The sequence below is a fragment of the Pararge aegeria genome, chromosome 10 (genome assembly GCF_905163445.1).
Source record: "Pararge aegeria chromosome 10, ilParAegt1.1, whole genome shotgun sequence".
Classification (NCBI taxonomy): domain Eukaryota; kingdom Metazoa; phylum Arthropoda; class Insecta; order Lepidoptera; family Nymphalidae; genus Pararge; species Pararge aegeria.
Window position 1 is genome coordinate 16,691,860 of NC_053189.1, and position 20,218 is coordinate 16,712,077.

At 38.2% G+C, this 20,218-nt stretch overlaps 1 protein-coding gene across 1 annotated transcript in view; it reads right to left on the reverse strand.

The window, feature by feature from the left end:
• The window catches only part of LOC120626929 (synaptic vesicle glycoprotein 2C-like), a 74,182-nt gene that overhangs the window by 2,638 nt on the left and 51,326 nt on the right, over nucleotides 1-20,218 (reverse strand). Inside the window, exons 3-10 of the mRNA XM_039894737.1 lie at nucleotides 11,597-11,758; nucleotides 10,333-10,477; nucleotides 9,479-9,618; nucleotides 7,382-7,629; nucleotides 5,465-5,664; nucleotides 3,902-4,028; nucleotides 2,651-2,783; nucleotides 1,178-1,337 (exon numbers count right to left, since the gene is read on the reverse strand). Of these exons, the coding sequence (XP_039750671.1) occupies nucleotides 1,178-1,337; nucleotides 2,651-2,783; nucleotides 3,902-4,028; nucleotides 5,465-5,664; nucleotides 7,382-7,629; nucleotides 9,479-9,618; nucleotides 10,333-10,477; nucleotides 11,597-11,758 (1,315 nt within the window). The remainder of the gene's footprint in view (nucleotides 1-1,177; nucleotides 1,338-2,650; nucleotides 2,784-3,901; nucleotides 4,029-5,464; nucleotides 5,665-7,381; nucleotides 7,630-9,478; nucleotides 9,619-10,332; nucleotides 10,478-11,596; nucleotides 11,759-20,218) is intronic.

A 20,218-nucleotide genomic window follows, 5' to 3' on the forward strand; every position in this document is an offset into this window, starting at 1 on the left:
CCTACTTTGCGGAAATCAATAATATATTATGAAAATTAAACTTAATTTGCTATACTCCGCGGGCAGCAGCAGAATCTGTATGGTGTAATTTATAATTACTTCAATCCGTATACTCCACACCAAACAGATCCTCGGCAATGGACCCTCTACGCACGTTTCGCTCCGAAACCGAAGCATCCTCAGGAGATGTTGACTTTACAATTTATTTATTTACGAATTTCCTTAGTATACTTACAGCTAGCCAAAACGTATACTAAGTCAGTTACAGATGTACAGATGTACATTACAAAAATATTAGTTCATTTGTCTGAATATAATTTAGGAACTTAGCTAAACTTATATGGCTCAGCACCAAATAATTGACAAATTATTAAAAATCATATTAAAAATACCGGAGCGCGCGAAATGTTGGAGCATTTCGAGCATAGTGCGTACGTAACGAATCGAGTGAAATAGTGGTAATCTTTCCCTGCAACTTCGTACCGTTTTACCAGGCACTCGCACAGCTAACGAGCATTTTCTAAGTGTGTCTGGATTTTCAACCTTATTGTAAACGAGTAAGAAATAGTGTAAGAGACAGGCCTTTGTTCCTAAGTATCCAAACCCACCATACCCGCTACAAATAATGACGGGTATAGATACGGATAGTATCCATACATTTTTTTAAACAAATTCCGAGCAAATTTGCGTGTGTAATTTGCAATGAATAATTGTTAAGTCAAACAATTCATAACACAAGTCTTAACTGCTGTTCGCGGAGTATAGCAAATTAAGCTTAATTTTCATAATACAATAACTTATCTTAAGCGCACAGCACTGTTCCCATCAAAGGAACAAACACCTCCCCCCCATAATATAATTAAAGATAAGTTATTTCTTTATAGGCAAGTAAATTACTCGTGTAGGTACTCCATATGTTAATTCATATCTGTTGTTTTTTTCCCAAATAAAAGATTTATTATTATAAAACTTATAGAATTGAAAAAGCGTCATGTAAACTTAATTTGTCAAAAAATTCAACACCGATAAGTGTCTGGCTAATTTTTTCCTTAAAGTTTCTCCCTATAGTGGGCCATTAAAGACTGATAATAATGTTGATGATTTTTATTTTTTTTGGGGACTTTTATCCTCGAAGACATACCAGCCCCATAATGTCGATGATGATAAAGCTACTTACGCAACTTTAGTGGGGAAGATCTCGCAGATGACGCAGAACAGCACTGCTTCGGTACAACTCACGATAGCCTCAAACACGCACGACAGCACCAGGTTCTGGAGCGAAGACGCGACCAGATTCAGACCTAGCGCGGCCAAACCGGAGATGATCAACATCCCCACTGCAAAGAAATATCATAATTCAGCATACACAGATTTATGATTATGATTGCAATAAGTGATTATGGCCGCTAACTATGGGCCTCATAACAAGGCTCAGAGTCACTCAGCTCGCGATGGAGAGAGCTATGCTAGGAGTATCTCTACGTGATCAAATCAGAAATGAGGAGATCCGTAGAAGAACTAGAGTTACCGACATAGCTCAGTGAGTCGCGAAGCTAAAGTGCAATGGGCAGGGCACATAGCTCGGAGAACCGATGGACGTTGGGGTCTTAAGGTGCTGGAATAGCGACCCCGCACCGGTAAGCGCAGCGTAGGTCGGCCCCCAATGAGGTGGACAGATGACATCAGGAGAGTCGCTGGGAGCCGCCGTCGAAGCGGCCCAGGACCGTGTATTGTGGAACTCCCTAAAAAAGACCTATGTCCAGCAGTGGACGTCGATTGGTTGAGATGATGATGATGATGATGGCACAGTTACGAGACTTAAACGTGAAATCCTCTCATCAGTGGATCTCTCTCTCCTCTCAGGAATTTGGACCAGGGTAGGTATAAAGCAATTAAATGGCATAAAATAACAAAATCCTTCTCTGTTTCCAGTTATATGAAAATGTTTGGGTAGGCAGCGCTTTTGTGCATGTATGAAGTGCACTGCCACTGCCTCTCATAGCTTTTACAGTTCTATTACTAGCGGCCACTCGCTACTTCGTTTACGGATAAACCTTAAAGATAGACATAAGCTGTGTTTTTTTTTTTTACTTTTAAAGGGGAACAGCTATATCATGCATGATTTTATCGCAAAAGGAAAAAAAAACTCCGTTTTTAAAACATTCTTCATAGGTGCTATGCTCCTATTGGTCTTCGCGTGATGATATATAGCCTCCGACGATAAATGAGCTTTCCAACACTGGAAGAATTTTTCAAATCGGACCAATAGTTCCTGAGATCAACTCGTTAGGATAAGATTTATATATTAGTATAAGATTAGAAATGTAAGTTATGCGAGGATTTCTCAGACTTCCGGATACCTTTGCCCCAAAGTTGATATATGGAAAAATGGTGCTAATGCAAACACATTGATTAATTTTATGTCTATGTACTATGCTTACACGACAATTTCGAATTAGTGATAAACGCCTAAGACGCTGGGAGGTATCTTTGCATCGTTCGAGTCCATGCAGGACTGCGGTGCGTAATGCAGTCGTATTTATATCAAAATACCCATCAACTCAATGTCATGAATATAAATATCTGGCAAATACGAATTTTATCAAAAGTTTATAAGCTATATTCAAGCTATTGTATATAATAAACTTACCAAGCATAATTTTCTTTCCGATCTTATTGATAGTGAGACCAACCAATAAAGCGGTGGGTAAGCAACTTAGTGCAACCACGAGAGTGTGGATGAATACCCTGTCATCTATAACCTGGGGACACTCTTGTTTTCCCTGGAACAAATTTTCTTATATTCATCTTAATTCTGACATATCCATCTGTATGCGAGGTCATTTAGGTTGTGGACCTCCACTTATAAATGAATGAATGAATATACTTTTATATACACCACAAAAAGTACATAAAAAAAGAAAAGTATAACAAAACAACGTATACAATTTGGCGACCTTATCGCTTCATAGCGATTTCTTCCAGGCAAATATGGCGAAGAAAACATACAGACAATAGGTAGGTGGTGCATATATACATATACCCATAAAAAAAAATGTATTTAGTTATGTGGTTTACGCAGTTGACGCCGCAGTGTAATTATTTGTACTATGTATACTATTGTGTAATGTAATACTGTGTTGTTGTTTGTGAACCCAAATAAATAAATAAATATATATACTGATATATATAGCATATATATAGCACATCCAAATACAAATAAATAAATACCAATATCAATATAACATATTAAAGGATAAATAAATAATAAATAAATAAATATACTACGACAATACACACATCGCCACCTAGCCCCAAAGTAAGCGTAGCTTGTGTTATGGGTACTAAGATGACTGATGAATATTTTTATGAATTATATATACATAAATACTTAGAAAATACATATAAACACCCAGACACTGAAAAACACTTAATGCTCATCACACAAACATTTTCCAGTTGTGGGAATCGAACCCACGGCCTTGGACTCAGAAAGCAGGGTCGCTGCCCACTGCGCCAGTCGGCCGTCGGATGGTTAAATAAAAGAATATGAAAATTCCGGCGAACTCGGATGGGTGGATTTGAGACGAGAATAAAATTGTGATACATGGTCATAGTTGGTAATAAAATGTTTCACCCTCAAGTTAGAGATATCATTATCATTTCAAGTAATGCATAGTACAGTGGTCATAAAGAAGTTCCCCTTTTTAAAGTTTTAAAGGCATGCAAGGAGTCTTCTAAGCAAGTGAGTTTTTTTTTGGGCCGCGTCCGCCAAGGGGGAAGTTTCCCGCCCCCTTTTGTTTTATATTTTAAGTTTCTCTAACTTTTATTAAAAATATAGACACTTGACATTGGCTAACCTGTGTAAAGCCAGAAAAAAAACAAAAAAAAGTTTACGTACCAACAGTTCACTCCTTGTGACGTTAGCAGATACCTCGCAGACTCCTGCCGATACACCTTCGAAAAGCGACGAGAACTGACTGAATCTCTCGAAGAGATCCGGGAACCACATCATAAGTGTATAGTAACTGCAAACAAAAGCATGAAATATAAACTATTTGTTAGCGTTTACAAAGAGGTATGAGTGATTTTAAGTGTACACAAATAAACGTCTAAAGATTAAAAATATTATTTTTAAATTTAAAAAAAAACCGACTTCAATATACGCCCGGGAACTAAAAAGCAAATTTGCTACTACTAAATTTGTTACATTATTGTTGATATTTTAACAATAGCTCGACCGATTTAGATTAAATTTAAATGGGACCACCTGGAAAGTATGCCCTTTAAAACAAAAAGGAATTTTTAAATCTGTTCAGGCGTCTTCGAGTAATCGGGTAACATTCGTAAAAAAAAAAGATTCCGACGAATTGAGAACCTCCTCCTTTTTTAGGTCGGTTAAAAATTAAAAATACATTTTGTTTTTTTTGCACAAATACAACTGAAAAAAATGGTACTATAGGCTGCCTTATCGCTTAAAAGTAATGTCTACTGAATTCAATCTGGGCTCCGAAGATTTTGGATTAATAAAATCAATTGAAAATAAACTTTATTGCACACCATACATAAAGTAATAACAAATACAACTGAAAAAAATGGTGCTATAGGCTGCCTTATCGCTTAAAAGCGATGTCTACTGAATTCAATCTGGGGTCCAAAGAGGGTTGGATTTGTTTGACTATTCATCCCTTATTCATCCCTCATTATTCATCCATTTCTATAATCATTGACTATCATTGATTAATGATAGTCAATAATTAATTACAGGCATAAGTCAGTCGATGATTATAGAAAGGGATGAATAATGAGAAAGGAAGCATGCAACTAACTCTCTACTGTATTAAAAGTTTAATGGTTTATTAATAAATAATATTATACATTGTATATAATGTTTTAAAAATATAAAAGAACAAGTGTGATAAAAAAAAACCTAAATTTTATTTATGCAAGTGTGTTTTTATTAACAATTTAAAATAAACTTTACTAGTCTTAATAGTTATGTTAAGTTTTTTTTAAAGTAACATTTATGCATCTTTTTTGATAATAAAAAATAGCTGTATTATGGAAATTAAGCTTAATTTGCTATACTCCGCGAAAAGCAGGAGAATCTGTATTGTACAGTTTCTCCTGCTTTTTGCTTTTGTGTATGGTAACAGATCCTCAGCAATGTACCCTTCGCACGTTTCGCTCCGAGAATAGAGCATCCATAGGAAGAGGAGGGAATACGTTGCCGAAGATCTATTTGGTGCGAACCCCTACACTACTGATCTTCGGCAACGTAGTATAAAACTTAAAAAAATATAAATTACGCCATAAAGATTCAAACCAGAACCTACTCCTGATTTTCGCGGAGTAAGTATAGCAAATAAGGCCCTTTTTTCATAACATATCATGAAATTCCGCAAAGTAACGGCTGCTTCTATCCAATATCCAAAGAATAGACAATACATGGATGATTTCTTACCTAAACATGAGCCCGAAATCGACAAAGCAGCAAAGAACGAGCAGGCCAATGTACGGTGGGGTGACCAGCATCTTCTTCCTAAACCAGAAGGCCTGCCACCTCTGGTTCCATGTTAGGGGGGACTTTGTTTCATTGCCGTTGTTGTCTGCTGAAACTATCTCCTCTTCCTCGCCGTCGGCCGCACTGATCATTGATTCTACCTGAAAATTTATATAGTTTATATAGTTAACTATATTTATATAGTTTATATATCTTAATATATATAAATCTCCTGTCACGATGTTTGTCCGCGATGGACTCCTAAACTACTTAACCGATTTTAAATTAAATTGGCACACCGTGAGCAGTCTGGTCCAACTTAAGAGATAGGATAGCTTAGATCTTTAGTTATAGTTGCAATTTTATTCTATTGCAAATTATTTGTCTATAATTAATTGACAGTCACATGACAGTCATACTACTATACTCATTTAAGGCTTAGCGATACTGAATACTTTAAAAACAAAATCAAACGCAGACGAAGTCGCGGGCCACAGCTAGTAGTTTATATAATTGAAAACAAATAAGATTAATATTAATATTACTTAATGTCTAAACCAAATCTTAATGTCTAAATTTTGCATGTTAATGTATTAACTGAATATGTTGGAACTTTATATCCTAAACACCAATAATTAACCCATATTTAGCAAATATATATTTCATTTCATTTCATTATATAACCAAATATCGGACCCCACTTCTAAATTCTATAAATTTAAAATGCAGCATTTTAACCTGCGATGCCGAAATGAGTAGGTGAAAGAGATGTCATGACATTGCTCTTTTATTATAATTTTTATTAGTTTTTTTACCTACACTTGGAGGAATCATTAATTTTATAAATTTAAACTAAGTACATATAATTTTTTTTATATGCCCATTTCTAAACTTTACAATTATGGAATAAATTGAGTTCTATTATTTAGTTTTGATGTGAAATTTAATAGGGTAGCGAGGGTAAAACAGTTAATTGGCGTGGCGATACAGGCCTTGGCCACTCTACATGATGGAATATATGTACAATACGTAGTTAAGTTGTCGCGGTTTCTAATTATTTTTTAGATGAAGATAGCTAAGTAAGTTAATAATAAAAAAAAAAGTTATGTATTTTTTTTTGTTTTTTCTTGTTTGTCTATTTAGCAATAAAGTAAATTTCATGTACCGTTTTATATTTATATTAGCTTTTGCATTAGGTTTCGCTCTGATGATCGGTTGAGACGTTACGCCTACGGCGTGAAAGCTTAACAAACAAACAAGTATTCGCATTTGTAAGGGGTTAAGGCCGTAGTCCACCACGCTAGCCCAGTGCGGATTGGTGGGCTCCGCACACCTTTGAGAACATTATGGAAAACTCCCAGACATGTAGGTGTCCTCACGATGTTTTCCTTCACCGTTGTAGCAAGTGATACTTCAAATACTTAAAATATAACTCATAACGCACATAACTCAGAAAAGTTAGAGGTGTGTGCTGGGATTTGAACTCGGCGCCCCGAAAGTTAAGTCCAAGTCCTACCCACTGGGCTATCACCACTTGAATTTTTGAAAATTCTTTAAGGTTAATTAATAGTCGTAATTTTACGTATTACTTAAACGTGTAACTTATGATGCGCAAAATAGGAGGAAGAAGTCATGGTTGCGCAACATCCGTGAATGGAGCAATATTGTAAGCGTGGAAACATTGTTTCGCTTGGCGCAAGACCGCAAGAAGTTCGCTGAGCTGACGGCCAGTATGCAGTAGTGGAGAGGCACAAAAAGAGAGAGAAACGTGAAAAACCTGCCACTTTAAATTTTGTCAATATTTTATGTTTCAATTTGCTAAAAATCAAGAAACCGGACCGGTTGTTACAATAAAATTCCCAAACATAAAAAACTTACTGGAAAGTCTTTCTCAGACAGCCTGCTGTTAACAACGAATATCCTCTGGAGGACTTGCAAAGCCTGCTCCGTCTTGTCCGCGTGCAATAAGTATCGCGGACTCTCCGGAAACGGCAGTAGCAGTAGTACCACCAGTAGACTGGGGATACCACACGCGAAGACGAACACTCGCCAGGAAGTGTACTGGAAGTCCGCGCCTGGGTCTGTGAGATTGAAGCGCGGGTCTTGGATGATGAGCCAGGCGATACCTGAAGGGAAAGCATGATTATTCAACTTGTATGACAAACTCATTGATTGAATACGTATTTTATCTAAGTTTCTGATACGTACCACTAAGACGTGGAACGCCCTTCCGGCAATTGTGTTTCTTGCCACGTATAATTTGAGTACCTTCAAGGCTAGAGTGAATAGGCTTTTTCTAGGCAAGCGTGCTCCAACCTAGAACTCATCATTGCTTTCTAAACGGCATGATTGTCGACAAGCGCTAGCCTATCGTTAATAATAAAAAATGTCTCTATGATAAACTATACAACGTGTAAATGGAAACCGAAATACTACTTCACAGACTTTAAAGACACATTATTTACTGTCTCTGAGACTCATCTGTGGAACTGAAACGCTAAAAGATTTTGAGTACACCACTGCCACAATTTTGACTGAAGAAATCAGATATAGCCCTAACATCCCATGCAAAATTAAAATCAAGTGACTCCTGTCACTTTTTGACGGCCGATTGGCGCAGTCGGCAGCGACCCTGCTTTCTGAGTCCAAGGCCGTGGGTTCGATTCCCAAAACTGGAAATTGTTTCTGTGATGAACATGAATGTTTTTCAGTTATCTGTATTTTATAAGTATAAAATATAAAATTCACTTATTTACACGATTATTAAATAGTGACACAAATCATAGCTTAATACTATGTTTGGTGGAATCTATGATACCTAAACTGAGTAAAAACTCGTACTATAGATATCAGTGCTCTCCACTATATAATTATTTTTGATACAAACACATACAACTACGACAAGACGTATTTATGTATATTATTCATAAAATTATTCATCAGTCATCTTAGTACCTACCCGTAACACAAGCTCCGCTTACTTTGGGGCTAGATGGAGATATGTGTATTGTCGTAGTATATTTTTTTATTAAAAAAAAAACTAAAAAACCTTTATTAGCTACGTGTGGCGTAGCGGAGGTACTATGCGCGTGTCGGTCTTTTATCTTCAGTAGGGTTGTTATAAGTTAACACTTAGAATGTTTTGAATTAGTTTGTATGGAAAAATAAATATGCTTCATTGATTTAATATTTTTACAGAGTGATTCCTTATGAAATATATTTATGCACCCTTCACCGATAAACAGTGCAACAGTTAGCATGGCATGCAAGAAACATGTCATACAAAGAGTCCTGCTGTTCCCAACAACCTGACGCATCACATATGCATTTGTGAGCACAGCCTTATGCCTTATGTACCGGCAATTTCACCGGCAACCACACTATTCAGACCGGATCACAACAATGCGGCTTGGAGGCAGAAATATGCAAGACGTTATTACTTATCTCGACGAGCTCAGTATAGGGTTGCCAGACGGTCGGGAATTGGCGGGATTCTCCCGAATTTTTGTATGTCCTCCCGACTCCCGACAAAGCAAATAAACTCCCGAAAAACCAGATCGATAATTTTAAATTCACATTTTCGTCAAACGAAACTTGCAAACAACGCACAGAAAAAAATGACAAATACTTATGGCAAGAACAAAAACAATAAACATGCTCATTCGGTTCTTATCTTATGTGTCACAAATACCTACTATGTTTTTTTTTTTCTTATATCTACAGTGCAATGCAAAAATATGTTTGTTTACTTAATATATTATGTATAATTAATTAATATTATTAACTTATTTGTTTTATTTCTCCCGACCAAAGCCCTAAAATCCCGAAAAATCGGTTATTGATAACAGGAAGAATCTGGCAACCCTGGCTCAGTCACAGGTAGATCTTCTAAAGCTAAACTAAATAACCTAAAAAATTTTTTTTAAACATTTACTGTGGTAGGTACTCATAACGTATAGACGGCTATGCACGAACCTGGTAACAAAATAGTTCCGAATGTCCAGAACACTTCTAGCCGGCACAACATGACATCTCGATGCCTTAACGAGAGAAAGTCACCGAAATAAGGGAATACGAGGCCAGTTGCTCCGATTATACCGAAGCCCGAGAAGAACCTGCAAATAGATCACATCATACATTAATAGTAGTTGCTTATGCTGTAATAATATTATATAAAATTAAAAAACCTCCGCCTTTATATATAATGTACATTAGTCTACTAGTCGAGTCCTTTTATTTGTCACCCATATTGACGTATTTGTAAAAAAAAAAAAAATTTACCAATTTGCGTTGGTGGCCATCTTAGATTAAAAAAGTGGCATATTATATAGTGTACATCATTCTACTAGTCGGGTCCTTTTCTTTGACACCCATATTGACGGATTTGTAATAAAAAACGGTAATTTACCAATTTGCGTTGGTGGCCATCTTAGATTAAAAAAGTGGCAGTACATATTCAAAGTAAAGCGATGATATCCCAGTGGGTAGGACTTAGGGGGGCAGAGTTCGAATCCAAGCAGGCTCCTCCAACTATTCAAAGTTATGTGTGTTTTAAGCAATTCAAATATCACTTGCTTCAACGATGAAAGTAACATCGTGAGGAATCCTACATGCAGAGTTCTCCATAATGTTCTCAGAGGCGTGGGAAGTCCACCAATTCGCTATAGGCCAGCGTGTTGGAAGACAGCCTTAACCGTGCTCATTGGGGGAGGAGGCCCGTGCCCTATAGTGGGCCGATAGTTGATTGATATGTACTTATTTTTAAACAGTTGCATAAATAATAAACAGTTGTAAACTCGCGCTGAAATCTGAATGAATAAAGTCTGTACCTGCAAGCAAGGAACGCGGGAAAAGATTGCATAAGACTAGACAAAAACGCTGCGAGGGCGTCCAGCAGCAGAGCACCGATTATGGCCTTTCTGCGGCCACGGGCGTCCGCTAGGTTACCCCAGAAGTAGGAGCCCACGCACATGCCTGAAAAAGAGAGTTTGAAGTTTACAGATGGCAGCTTTTTTCTCAACCTCTTAATACTTCTTTGAAGTGCACAGGGTATGCAGATGATATAAAATTAAATAAAATCTCCAGTGCGAAATATAAATACTTGAGGGTAGGATTTTTATAACTCATACAATCCTTTTTAGAAAGAGGTGTCCCGCCGTATCCAACTCGGATGGGCAGCGTTCGGGAAACTTCGAGACATCTTTTCGTCCAAAATCTCTCAGTGCCTGAAGACCAAAGTCTTCGAACAGTGCGTGTTGCCAGTGATGAATTACGGATCCGAATCACTCAGCGGGCGATGGAAAGAGCAATGTTGGGAGTAAAAGGAATCCAAAAAATCAAATATCATAAAAATTGGTCCAGCCGTTCTTAAGTTACAAATGGTGTAACTAACACAAATTTCTTTTATATATATAGATATATAAACATACTACGACAATACACACATGGCCATCTAGCCCCACAGTAATGTTGTGGTATGGGTACTAAGATGACATACATACATATATGATGAATACAAATAAATTTGTATTATTCTTAAAAATATTTATCAGTCATCTCAGTACCCATAACACAAGCTACGCTTACTTTGGGGCTAGATAGCGATATGTGTATTTTCGTAGTATATTTATATAAAAATGTTATGTTCGTTTGTGTACGCCTCAAAAACTCAAAAAGTTCTGCACCGATCGAGCTGAAATTTTAGCATGATATATAATCCGCATCAAGGATTGTTTTTGTCTATTTTTTGCATAAATCACATATCTGCGACCGCGAAACTACAGTTTTTTTAAAGATCGATGTACCAGTGACCGCGCCATCTGCCGAAAGCGAGAAAAACACTCGCTGACATTTGTAATGTATTTTTTTTTCGTTTCTCATTTCTCAACCATTCCATAAAAGTGTGCCAAACACAGCGAAGCGTGGCAGGGTACAACTAGTATATTTATATATTTTATATTTATTTATTCTCAAAGGCTTCGTGGACTATGGCCCTAACCCTCCCCAATGTGGGAGGAGACCCTTAGCCTACAGTGGGCTGGTAATGGGTTTATATGATGATGATGACAAGTTACTAAATGCTTATTAGCTTACCAATAAGTGGCGTAGCGGTAAGCCTTCCCTTATCGCTAGAGCTGAGATTAAAGTCGCATTCAGCCGCTGGCAGCACGAAACTGAGGGTGGTGGTGCTGAGAGCGCAAACCGCGTACACCGCCCCACAAGACATGAGGAGCAGCCATTGGAAACATCCATAACCTGCAAAAAAACAAAAAAAAAATTCTCAATTCCAGAAACAGCATTCCAAATTTAATAAGTTGATTTACGAGCTACTAGGGTAAATTCCGAGTTACAGCAATAAAAGAAATGAGAAAAAAAAACAAAATTTAAATTTAAATTTAAAATGTTCTTTTAGGCCTATCACAGGCACTTATGAAGCGTTCATACATATATGTTTACATAACTGTAAGAGGATGGTGATGACTTCGTTCGCCAACTTTAACCTACAGCTACGAAAGTTCCAAACGCGCCCCCGAGAAGAGCCCACAACAAACTTAGCCGGGTTTTTTTTTGCTATCACCATCTCACAATTAATTAATACTAAGCTTTGAAGTTAGAGCAATTCGCACCCAAGCTTTTTAAATCGTTTAAGCAATCATTAACATTATAATTAGTGGCGTGCACAAGGCTTTTAAACAGGGTAGGCATAAAGCAGAAAGATAGCATGAAATGGAAAAATGGTCCTCCTATACGAAGATTTAGGGTAGGCAGAGCTTTTGTGCATGTATGAATTGCATGCCGCTGATTATAATAGGCAAATTGTAGCATGCATGGAGCACGTCCTGCAACATGCCGCCCCGTGGCCATCAATCTGAGCCGTAGGTGTTAAGCCTCATGTGCCTGTAGCAGCATTGGGACAATGCTGCTTAGCGGCAGAAGCCTAGCTATAGTACTTCCCTTACTTGTTACAAAACAGTTGCATAAATAATATTTCATACAGATTATAATACTGTTAATTCCGCGCCGATACAAAACAATTGCCTACATTAAATACTGTGCACAGACGTCACTTCCTGTCATTGAGTATTACTCAAATTATATTTATTTGCAAACGTTCATGAAATATATTGAGATCACTTAATATTAACAAGGCTCAATAGATGCACTTTGTTTGTGCTACCATTAGCTTCGCGTTAATAAAGCCATCAATAGCCAATCAAGTGGTAAGGTCAGTTACTCTGGCGTGAAGGTCGTTGCGACATCATTACAAATTATTAATACAGTGCAACCTTAATATGACGTACCTCAATATAACGACTTCCTCGATTTAACAAATTCTTCGTAATCCCCTTGAATTGTCCATAAGAGTCAATATAAAATATACCTTTACATTGCGAACATTCTTTGCGTACAACCTCTTTATAAAAAATTTTCAACTATCAAGAACCTCAGTTCAACGAATTACTTGATATTACGAATATTTTCTTGTTCCCTCCGATTTGTTATATCGAGGTTGCACTGTATTATATATTAAGTATACATATTTATATTGTTTGTTTGTTTTTCCTTCCTGAACTACCTAATTATGCAACCAGTCCAAATTGATTTTTAGTATAGAGTTAGTTGAAAAGAAAGAGTGTAATATACGACTTTTTATTCCAGGAAAACAAAAGATTACCATGGAATTTATATAAAAACCATAATAAACGCAGATAATGAAACACGGGCAAAGGCAATTATTGTTTAATGTGTGTTATCGGGTTTATGTATTATTATTAATGTAGTTATTTTATATGTTAAGTCATGCAAGTAGGTAAATAAATAAATTAATATATAAATAAAAAAAATTGACCTTTATTTTTTCGCATACCCCAAACCGCATTGGAGCGGCGTGGTGGGTCTATTCTCTAAAACAGTCTTTAGTATCATAGAGGAGGCTGTTAATCTATTAAAATATGTTATCAAGATATTTATATTTTGGCTTTGGGTTTAATACCCAGATAATACCGTAGAAGTTCTAGTTTCTATGACATCCGGTCGGACAACCATACACAATACAATGTCACCAAAGTAAAATTGTAAAACAAAATCCCCACCTACATATTCATTGCGTCACGCAAATCCTGTAAACCTAACCTTCCTTTCAAGCAAATATCACACATCAGTAACTTTAACATTATTTTAATTTATTAGGAAAATTACTATTTCTTGTTACATTAAATCTTACACGCGAACAACTGAGGTAGCGCCGTGATCTAATTAAAATTACTTCCGAGTGAGTTGCTCGTGAAAGGCTTGTCCAAACGATTTGCCATCAAGCTAAATCAAGGTCAACCCTGAAAGCTTTTAACATATCATTGTGGTGTAACTATGAGGGACTCAAACAAAGTAAGTTATACAATATATGTAATCTATTCCACTACAAGTTAGCCCGTGACTGCAATCTCAACTGGTTAGTGATGACGCAGTCTAAGATGATAGCGGCCTTCTTCTTCTTCTTCTTCTGTTCCTGGGCCTTTTCCGCACTTGGTTGGTCTGGGACCGTCCGTTGTACGTATGGCCACTGATGCGGCTCCCCGCTGGATCACTCCAGCCAGCCGAGCTCGCTCCAAAAGCTTAGCAGGCCGCCTAGGTCGCCGAGTGCTTCATGGAGTGTTGCTGAGGAGCCAAGCTAGATAGCGGCCTAACTTGTTATCAATCAATCAATAAATCAAATCTTTATTCAGTTTATCTATACCTATCCCTAACCCTACTAATATTATAAATGTGAATGTAAGTTTGTTTGTTACGCTTTCAAGCAAAAACTACTTAGCCGATCCTCATGAAACTTTGTACACATATTCTTGAAAGTGTTAGAAGTAATATAGGATACTTTTTATCCCGCCATTAAGCTCGGTTCCTTTGGGAGAGGGGATGAAAGTGTTAGACGATTTTACACCATAACTCGGATAAATTTTAACCGATTGAAATGATTATTTTTGTACTATAGAGGTTATAATATGTGTTTAATTTTGCCCAAACTTTGTGTAGATCTGATGAATGTGGTTGGAGATAGACGACAGAACTCATCAACGGACAGCAGCAAACCCCTAATTTAAGGCTTAGCGATACTGAATACTTTAATTTATTTTAGAACTACAACTAAATTGAATGCCACATCTAAAAACAAAATCAAACGCGGGCGAAGTCGCGGCCAACAGCTTGTATAATAATAAGACATATTAATATTAAAATAAGAAAAAAAAAAATACTCCTCCATCAATAACCTATGTCCAAACTTCCTTAAGATTTAAATAGTCTTTAACTAAATAGTAGGCTTTCTATATTAAAACGATTTTAACGTGTGCCTTTAATTTACTATCCGAAAGATCAGTCATGTTAAGAGGGATTTAGTTATAAAACAGATACAGAATAGGGAGTATGGTAGTCAAACCCCTCATTGGTTTCTACTCGACATCGCACCGGAACACTAAATCGCTTAGCGGGACGTCTTTGTCGTTAGGGTAGTAGTGCCTTCTGGTGCCACGGCCAAAGCCTGCATCCAGACCAGAGAAAATTGAGAAATAATAAATTCCCAATTTCCCGGGAATCGAACCCACACTATTAGATTTTATTTGATAACAATATTAATTTGGATTCTCCTCCTACTTAAATTATTTTTTTCGGGGGATTGAGTTCGAAGTTATGCGCGTTCCAAGCATTTAAAATATCACAATATTAAGATAATCCAAACTAATATTCTAAAGAGGAAAGATTTTATGTTTGTTTGTATCCAATAGGCTCAGAAAGAACAGTTTTTAACAAATCTCGTCGACGGCGAATAGGGAGCCACTTGAGTTTTTATTTGTTTATATAAAAAGCGAATTACTTTATTTATTTATTTTTTTAAACTCAGTAGTACATCTTAATTGAATACCACACGTCTGTAATAAAAAAATAAATAAAAAAACTTTTCCTATGCTAAAGTACTGTATAAATAAACTGTTCATATGCTTGTCAAACAAAAAAAACGCGGACAAAGTCGCGGGCAACAGCTAGTATAATATAATAGTCTTATTTCGTTTAAAACGTTATAAAAAAAAGTTTTTCCTGAAAACTGTAATACGCGATCGTCATCGCACCCCTTTTCGAATTTGCCTTCTATACTCGTGTATAGTGTAGTTACATTGCACCGCGCGACCCCCAGGCGCCTACATCCAATTAATTGGATCGGGCAGTTTCGTCACGAAATCCTGTTAGTTTTAGCTCTAAACCCTGCCTAAAACCAGTCCGGTTGGGATTACCCGGGTAATATTACACTATTCGGTAACTATAGCTAGCATCGTAGGTAATATTACTCCGGTAATCACGTTGCTTGTTCATGTTTTAACTTGTTTTCAGTTTAACCATTTTGCATGCTGATATGATGCTGATAAAGTCACCTGTCTATGCTTTCATAACACGAAAAGTTTTACCCGCGCCTTCGTGTATACTTTACCAATACTGTACGTATACGATTTCGCAGTTATATTTGATACCGGTACGTTTTGCGTGATAAAAAGTACTACCCTACATCCGCGAAGGATTAGCTTTTTTATCTCACTACAATTTCGTTTAAGTCTAAGATGGTAGCGGGCTAACCTATAACTTATAACAACCCATCGTTTTTGCGTCGGGGAATAACAATCTATATAAGAAATTCTACGCAGACGAAATTGCTTGCATCCTCTAGTTTATGTAAAATGTAATACTTCATGTGTATGGAATTCCAAGCGTCTGGTAAAATCAGCTCGTAACAAACTCGAGCACGTGATTTCATTGTTTTTTTCCGCCGCGGCTAAATTTAGCCGCGATGTGCTTTCTGTCAGCTGTCTCTGTATTTACAAACAGCGCGCTCCTCAATAACAAGAACGCTGCCATGTGGCGCAAGTTATAAGCGTCCACAGTGTCATATCAGTCACGTTAAATTATACAAGTCATTAAAGATTTTAAACTAAGATATTCGTGGTTAATCAACATTTCTTAAAAATAGTTCAACGGGTGCATAACACGATAATATTTTCAGTGGTCACGACGGGACCCGTCACCCAATCGTGGTCACGAGATTCCCGTCGTGACCACGATCCATGCAACTGGGTCGAAATATCGACAAATCCAAAAATATTATCGTGGTATGTACCCGTTGAACTATATTTAAGAAATGTTATACAAGTCAGTTGGAATTTTGAAAGTAGTTATACGTTTTGCTGATGAGGTATTACAGTATTTCATCATATCCATCCATTACTTGAGGGTTTAGGCCATAGTCAACCACTGCCATCGCTGTGTTTGTATGGTGCGAGGTCGTACAATGCAAACACATCACTTTGGGACCCCAACGGTTCTCCGAGCTATACGCCCCGCTAAAGCCACTTCAGCTTCGCGACTCGTTGAGCTATATTGGTAATTACGGAACTCTTCCACCTTGATTTAAGTACTAGTGATACTCCATCGCCCGCTAAGTAACTCTGAGCCTTCTTATGAGACCTATTGTTAGCGAGTTGTAACTTAATTATAAGTAATTTTAATATTGTAAATTCATTCACGGGTCTCCTCCCAAAATGAGAAGGGGTAAAAGCCGTAGTCCGACCCGCTGGCCCAGTGCGGATTGGCGGACTCCACACACCTTTCAGAACATTATGTAGAAATCTTAGGCAAGTAGGTTTCCTCACGATATTTTCCTTCACCGTTGAAGCACGTGATATTTTAATTACTTAAAACGCACATAACTTTGAAAAGTTAGAAGTGCGTGCTGGGATTCGAACTCTGCCCCCTAAAAGTTAATTCGCGCTCCTACCCAATGCTCAATCGCCGCTTCCATTCTATTAATTTTTTTCTTACATATAAAATAAGCATAGGTATATGTAAACAGCTGTAAACAGCTCGTAATATAAAAAAGTCTGGTATGCGATGCGAACTGAGTTTGAGTTTAAATACAAAGAGGTTGACAAGTGCACCCGCGCCGCTTACACTTCGTGCCACACGTTGACAGTATGCCAAAAAATTGGCACCGGCGTCACAAGCGACCTAGCGCGTACCGCACGAGCCTCAGATCTACGTAACGCGACACATCGCTAGATGAACGATTCAAACTCGCAACAAGGTTTCTGCGCCTATTTATAATCGGGTCCACACGGACATTGTCCAAAATTAAACTGTAACTTATAATCTATACTTCTACGAGTATTATCATCATCATTCAACCAATTGACTTCCACTGCTGGACATAGGACTTTTGGAGGGTATTCTACAATCTACGGTCGCTTGCCTCGTTACGTTGCGTTTACCGGTGGGGGGGTCGCTATTCCAGCAGCTTAAGACACAGATGTCCATCGGTTCTCCGAGATATGTATCCGAGATATCGGTGTCCGATATACCGCCTATTGCCACTTCAGCTTCGCGACTCGCTGAGCTATGTCGATAACTCTAGTATTTCTACGGATCTCCTCATTTGATTTGATCACGTAGAGATACTCTTAGCATAGCTCTCTTCATCGCCCGCTGAGAGACTCTGAGCCTTCTTATGAGGACCATATTAAGCGACAACTGTACTAATATACTATATAAGTAGAAGGAAAGATTTTGGAGTTTAACTATTTAAGAGCAAAATTGGAGTTTGTAGCGAAACTACTGGAGCAAAATTTAACTATTGTTTCAAGAATAGGAAGCTAAATTATCACGAAGTAACATAGGCTAAGGCTAAGCGTTTATAGCCAAGTAGGCCAAGTAAGACTTCGACTTTACTTTCGGGGGGGCAAGTTCGGATCCCTGCACGCACCTCCAACTTTTCTGAGTGGTATGCATTATAAGCAATTTAAATATCACTTGCTTCAACGATGAAGGAAAACCTGTATGTTCACTTTATTTAATTTAATTTCATGATCTTAAAGGTTTATCCAGTCTACCAATCTTGGCTGGCATTGTTGCCTACGGCCTAAGTCCTTTTTATTATGGGAGGAGACCCGTGCCATATAGTGGCCCGGTAATAGGTTGATAACTTGATGTTGATGCTGATGAGTGTTTTAATATATCCTATATTGTAAAACGCACATAGCTCCTACACATTAGGGGCTTGAAGTTCCCACCTTACGGGCCAGTTCCCCCTTTACTTCCCCAAAGCATCCCTTACGGGAGTAAGGGATGCTTAAGTCGTAACCAGACTGTGACCGCTCATTAACAAAAAATACTAGGCTTCTATAATTTGGAGGAGGTAAACATGCAGCCGGACTACTCTACTATGAAAGCTTTAGTTAAGTGCTTTCGGGCTTGCAGCGGCGTCAGACCGCCAAGTGTGAATACTCGTTCTAGACGCCAACTCTGACGTCAAACATTAAGTTTACGAGCGTGCTAAGATTTGAATGTCACAGCGAAAAGTGGTCATGGATACGATACTTTGTTACACGAATTTGTCACGTACAATTTGACAGTTCTTCTGGTTCCATTTGCGTCATGATTTGAATAGCCGGTGTTGTTATACTTTCAACATTTTTACTTGTATTCAACAATGCTTAGCGGTGATACTCGTAGCCTAGTGGAAGCGGTGATAGCCTAGTGGGTATGGCTTCCGGTTCCCTTTCGGGGGGACTGAGTTCGAACCCTGCCACGCACCTGTTACTTTTTAGAGTTAAGTGCGTTTTATTTTAAGAAATTAAATAAAACATGCTTTAACGGTAAAAAGAAACTTGCATGCCTGAGAGTTCTCCATAATGTTCTCAAGGACTATAGTCCAAACCCTTCTCATTCTGACCGGAGAATTCCTTTTGTCGACCTCCTGGTGCAGCGGTAAGCGCTGTGGTTATAAGTTGGAGGTCCCGGCTTCGATTCCCGGCAGGGGAGAGTTGGGAATTTATTATTTCCGAATTTTCTCTTGTCTAGTCTGGTGGGAGGCTTCGGCCGTGGCTAGTTACAACGCCACTCACAAAGACCACCGAAAAAAGCCGCTAAGCGATTTAGCGTATGATGTCGCTTAGAAACCGCTTAGGAGTATGCGTTAAACATAACGGCCATACTCCGACTCGACTCTGATTAGACTGCATCACGATTTACCACCAGGTGAGGTTGCAGTCAAGGGCTAACTTGTAGTGTTATGAGAAAAACCGGTAACGGTTTGATGATGATGATGAAACAATATTATATAATGCATTGTCGATACCAACGAGGTGAATAAACGACATCAAACGAGTCGCTGAGAGACGCAGCAAACAAGAACACGCGTTAGGATCTCTCTACACGAGTCTGTGGATTCGAAATGTTATTAGCTGTGAACCTTACGGGTTTCAACAGCGTCACCGGTGGGTCGGGGCGAGCGCGAAGCGTCGCCTGATGAAGGGTTTCCTCGAGCCCCAGGGCTCGAGGAATATAGGGTGACATCTAACTAGGGGCGTCTCCTGCGAGACTCGGACCTCGGCTTAGGCGGACGTCGGAATTTGGAGGACTGATCGGACGGTGATTACTATTAGTGCGTACGTCCCCGTGGCCGTGGATTGAGTCCACGTCCGGGTGACGTAAGAAATCGGGGACTATAAGAGTCTTGCAGTAGACGTCAATCGGTTGAAGTTATTATGACACAACCTTACGGTGGAACAATACTTAAGAAAAGGTCAAACAGACGCGTTCAGCCTTTGGTAGCTTGCAAGTTTACGGCCTACTTGCAACCAATCACTCGATTTATGAAAATTAAGCTTAATTTGCTATACTCCA